The following is a 5,621-nucleotide window of genomic DNA, read 5'->3' on the forward strand; positions in this document are numbered from 1 at the left end:
CTTATGTGGTGCTGAGGAATCGAACCCAGGGCCTCAGGCATGCAGGGCAAGTGCTCTACCACTGAGCCACCTTCCCAGCCCGGTGCATTTAGCATCTTTTTTTGTGCATGATAGGACTAGGGCTGGAACTCAGGTCATGCTCTCTTGTTTAGCTTTTTTTGCACAAGGCTGGTGCTTTACCACTTAAGCTATACCTCTAGTTCCAGCTTTTTACTGATTAATTTGCAGCTAAGAGCCTCATGGTTTTGCTTGTCCTGGCTAGCTTCAAAGTTAATTAGATCTCAGTATCCTGAGTAGCTAGGATTATATGTGTGAGCCACCAGTAGCCAGTTTAAAAAAATTTTTTTTTGTTGGAGAAGTGGGGGGAATGGGTCTTGAACTCTGGGCCTGGGTTCTGTCATTCAGCTCTTCAGCTCAAGGCTAGCATTCTACCACTTGAGCCACAGTGTCACTTCTGGCCTTTTTGCTTATGTGGTGCGGAGGAATCGAACCCAGGGCTTCATGCATGCAAGGCAAGCATTCTACCACTGAACCACCTTCCCAGCCCTAAAATTAATTTTTAAAAAAGAAAATGGATGACTTACCAATAATAACTTCACAGGATTTATGTGCCTGAGAAACTTCATAAGCACAACGCATTTCAGAGTATGTAATTCCTCCAATTACAAAAACAATCAGTTTTGACCCATTTTTCCGGTCTAGTTCTAAATAATTAGTTCTGGGTTTCTGGCGAGCACTAAAAAGTAAAAAGAAAGCAAACATGTTAAAAACATTTTTATCATGTTCATAAAGACCTTAAAATATTTTTTTTGTGTGATACTAGGACTTGAACTTCTACCACCTGAGCAATATATTCCTCCACTCCCCTCCAACCCCCTTTGTGTTATTTATTGAGATAAGGCTTACTTTATGTTCAGATCAGCCTGCCTAGTGATTCTATTGTGCTTTCCCACATCCCTCGTATGACATTTTTACTAACTGTGCCCAACTAATGATTGAAATGAAGTCTCAAGAACTTTCTTTTTTTTTATTTGAGTAGGATGGCCTCAGACCATGATCTTTCCCATAACAACTTTTTTTTACAAAGCCTAATTTAACCAAACTCAACTAGTTATGTTGATTTTCCAAAATGATTAGAACACATAGACTTAAGTAGGACAGGCCCATTTAAAATGTATAATTTTAACAAATCACTTACACTGGAAGACCTGTCTTAAAAAAGTCAGGTGGCTCATGCCTGTAATCCTAGCTACTCAGGAGGCTGAGATCTAAGGACCACGGTTCAAAGCTAGCCCTGGCAAGGAAAGCCGTGAGACTTGTATCTCCAATAAAACCACCAGAAAACTGGAAGTGGCGCTGTGGCTCAAGTGGTAGAGTGCTAGCCTTGAGCTGAAGAGCTGAGGGACAGAGCTCAGGCCCAGAGTTCAAGCCCCATGACCAACAAAACAAAAGAGTCACTTATAGTCCAGTTCAGCATTTTTACCTATAAAGTAGAACTAACATCCTTCCTCATTTATTTTACATAAAGACATAATATACCTAAAAAGTCTGATTCACTGAGAAACAATTTTTTTCCCGGGCACTGGTGGCTCACACACGTAGGTAGCTCTTAGCTACTAAGGAGGCTGAGATATGAGGATCAAAGCCAGACCTGGCAGGAAATTCCATGAGATCTTTATCACCAATTAACCACCAGAAATCTGGAAGCAGCTCTGTGGCTCAACGTGGTAGAGTGCTTGAGGGAAAAAGCTCAGAGACAGTGTACAGGCACAGGCCTGGTGTTCAAGCCCCATGATCATCCCTTCCCCCACCTCACAAAAAAAAAGAACTCTGGGCCTGGGACCTGTCTCTCAGGGAGACAGTAAGCATTTGAAGAGATAAAGGAAAGAGTTGGAGCTGATGAGGCACTGGGATAGCCCTTGCTGAACTTCAGATGATTATGGCAGTAAGTTGGCTGGATGTGGTTTTGAGTAAAGACACATGAATCTTTGATAGCCCAGTATCTTTATCCCAACTGATGTGGGCATCCCATCAGTCTGAGAGTTAATGAAGAAATCTTGGATGTAAGGATATACTCTCTCGACTGTGCTAGATGACTGCTAAACTACTTGCACACAGGGGAAACCTGAGAACATCTGCAGAAAAAAATATTTTAAAAAAGGACATTTGAGAACAGGTTTGTTGCATTACTCAACCCATAATCAGTTTGACCAGCAAAGGATGAAAGGTACATGTTTAAAGCATGTAACACAATGACTGCACAGACAACTGGCTGACTCCCTATTCTATACAGACACAAAGGTAGCCAGTAAGAGCCAAGCCAAAAAATTAAAACTCTTGAAAGGGTAAGGGAATGTGGAGAATACAAGGATAGATTAGTTGATTGAGATATATTGTTCATATGTTTGGAAATGTCACAATGAAACTCCCATTTCCACAAATAATTTATGCTAACAAAAAGCTCTCAACAAAAGGTAGGTGGCTACATGCAGGAAAAGTGAAAGATTTCATAGTTTAATTCCAAAAATTAATATAACAAAAGGCAGTTGCTCCAATGCATTACCTAAAAGGTCCAATTTTCAACTCAAAATAAGTGGATTTGTCAAGAAAGTGTAGCTCACTTTAGGAGAGAAAAAATAGCTAATAGAAACATCCTTAGTAAATCCAGATAATAGATTTAGCAAAACCTCCAAATAATTATAAACATGATAAAAAAAAAAGAGAGAGAGAGAAAGCCGGGCGCTGGTGGCTCACGCCTGTAATCCTAGCTACTCAGGAGGCTGAGATCTGAGGATCACAGTTCAAAGCCAGCCCAGGCAGGAAACTCCGTGAGACTCTTATCTCCAATAAACCACCAGAAAAACTGGAAGTGGCGCTGTAGCTCAAGTGGTAGAGCATTCGCCTTGAGCTGAAGAGCTGAGGGACAGCGCTCAGGCCCAGAGTTCAAGCCCCATGACTGACCAAAAAAAAAAAAAAAGATAGAGAGAAATATATCCTAAGTTAGTTAACCAATAGGGAATCTTACAAGAAATGGAAAGTAAAATTAAAGAAGTGGCTCAGTGGTAGAATACTTGCCTAGCATATGCAAGGTCCTGGGTTTGATCCTCAGCACCACGAGAGGTGGGGGAGTGGAGGGAAGGCAGACAAGAGAGGAAACAAAAACAAAAGCCAAATAGAAATTCATATGAATGCATAACTAGAATGAAAAACTACCAGGTGGGCTCAAAAGAAGATTTGACATGTTATAACCAACAGTGAAACCTCAAGACAGTTTGAAGAGAGAACATAATTCAAAGCTGAAGAATAGAAAAAAGATTTGGAAGAAGAATAAACAGAGCTCGCGTGATCTGTGAATACTAGATCTTTCCATACATGTCTGAAACTAGTTTCTGAAACTAGTTCTGAAACAGGAAAAGAAAAAGTTGAAGGAATAATGCCTGAAAAAAATTCCTTAATTTGATGAAATAATTAACTTAAAACCCCATGTAGAGGGTCTGGGAAGGTGGCTCAGTGATAGAGTGCTTGCCTTATATGCATGAGTCCTTGAGTTCAATTCCTCAGCACCATGAAAGCAGAAAAAGCCAGAAGTGGTGCTGTGGCTCAAGTGGTGTAGCGCTAACCTTGAGCTAAAGAGCTCAGGGACAGTGCCCAAGCCTAGAGTTCAGGCCCCACAACTCACAAGAGAAAAAAGAAAAAAAAAACCCATGTAGAATAAACACAAAGAGAAATGTACCTACATATACCATAAACTGCTGAAAGCCAAGAGAAAAAGCAACAAAACAAAACTTAAAGATAGGTACAGGTAACTCACATCTGTAATACTATCTACTCAGAATGCTGAGATCTGGAAAATCAAGGTTGAAGCCAGTCAGGAAGAAAAGTGTGCTGTCTCCCAAAAATAATGAGCAATCCATCTCCAAAATAATGAGCAAAAAGGGTTGAGGTGTTGTTCAAATGGTAGAATGCCAGCTGAGCAAGCACAAAGCTCTGAGTTCAAACCTCAGTACCACAAATAACACACATACAATACTCACTCCCTGACATTTTTTTTTCTCAGTTGTGGGTCTTACACTCAGGGCCTGAGTGCTGACCCTGAGCTCTTTTTATTCAAAGATAGTGCTCAACCACTTTGAGCCACAGCACCACTTCTGGTTTTTCAGTAGTTAACTGGAAATAAGAGTCTCTTGGGGACTTTTCTGCTCAAACTGGCTTCAAATTGTGATCCTCAGATCTCATCCTCCTGAGTAGAATACATTCTCTAGGTTACAAATACAGGTAGAAAAGGCATAAAGACTAACAGGTAAATGGTAAGCATGAAATTGAGCATAAGAGAAAAAAACAGAATAAATGATTTTATGTGTTAAGTCAGGTACTGAGTATAAGACTATGAATCATCTAAGATGATTAAGCCAGTCACATGTCATGGTACATCCTAGCACTTGGGGGGCTAGGGCAGAAAAAATGAAAGTTCTAGACTGGCCTGGAATACATAGTGGGGGAAAAAAGGAAAGGGAAAAAGGAGCTCCCCCCAACAAAATAAACAAAGTTCTGCCAAGCTGGGTGTGGTAGTACACACCTGTAATCCCAGCTAAGGAATGCTAAGACAGGAGGATCAGGAGTTCAAGGCTATCCTGGGCTATACGGCAAGACCCTGTATCACACAAAACAAAACAAAAAAAATATACTAAACTCTCTGCTATATTAAGAATAAAAAGGTGTGTGTGTGTGTGTACATGGATAGTTTTATTTTGTAAAAGTATTTTATATAAGAAAGTATGTTTTGGTATTGCTTTCCTGGACTCATTTAACTGACTAAAATTAAATAAAAATCATCTCTTGCATAACTATGTGTTATCTGAAGGCAGTTGTCAAATGAGTACCTGTGTACCATTTCCAGTTATTAGTTTGTAGTGCCATACTGAAAATTTCACTGACTTTCATGTGTAGGTTTTACCTTACAGCTCCAGAACCATTCCATACTGCTGGACACTGGGAACAATATGGCCATTCTTTTGAATCTAATCTATTATCAATGGCATCCTAAGGAAGAAAGAGTGAACACCATCAAGAAAATGCTATAAATTCAGGACTTTTTTTTTGTTTTGCATGAAGGACAAATTTGTATTTATAATTAATAAACATTAAGGGTATATATTTTATATATGATTTTCTCTTTCTTTGAATTCCACATACTTTGCTTCAAAACTTAGCATCATCATTTATGTATTAAACTAATATTTTTTGCAGATGGACCTTTTTCATTTGGAGGACCTTTTAGCTCTAGAGTATTAGGAGATCCTGACTACCATCCCAATCCTATACACCTTGAAGGCTTCATAGTAGTGGCTCTAAAATGTGAGGCACATACCTGGCCTATGGATACTCAAGATAATCCATGAATGTGGGACATTTTCTTTTTGATTAAAAAAAATTTCCTCTTTTCAGTGCTACACTTTATGATATACTTGGTATACAAATGTACAGGGGCGGGGAAGGTGGCTCAGTGGTAGAGTGCTTGCCTTGCAGGCATGAAGCCCTGGGTTTGATTCCTCAGCACCACATAAGCAAAAAGAAAAAAGCCGGAAGTGGCGCTGTGGCTCAAGTGGTAGAGCGCTAGCCTT

The 5,621-nt window shown here is 39.8% G+C and overlaps 1 protein-coding gene across 1 annotated transcript in view; it reads right to left on the reverse strand.

Moving 5' to 3' along the window:
• Positions 1–5,621, reverse strand: part of Stxbp3 (syntaxin binding protein 3) — a 73,474-nt gene that overhangs the window by 2,745 nt on the left and 65,108 nt on the right. The window contains exons 15-16 of the mRNA XM_013031848.1: positions 4,955–5,040; positions 585–736 (exon numbers count right to left, since the gene is read on the reverse strand). Coding sequence (XP_012887302.1) covers positions 585–736; positions 4,955–5,040 — 238 coding nt within the window. The remainder of the gene's footprint in view (positions 1–584; positions 737–4,954; positions 5,041–5,621) is intronic.

Source organism: Dipodomys ordii, unplaced genomic scaffold, assembly GCF_000151885.1.
Source record: "Dipodomys ordii isolate 6190 unplaced genomic scaffold, Dord_2.0 Scaffold146, whole genome shotgun sequence".
Taxonomy (NCBI): Eukaryota; Metazoa; Chordata; class Mammalia; order Rodentia; family Heteromyidae; genus Dipodomys; species Dipodomys ordii.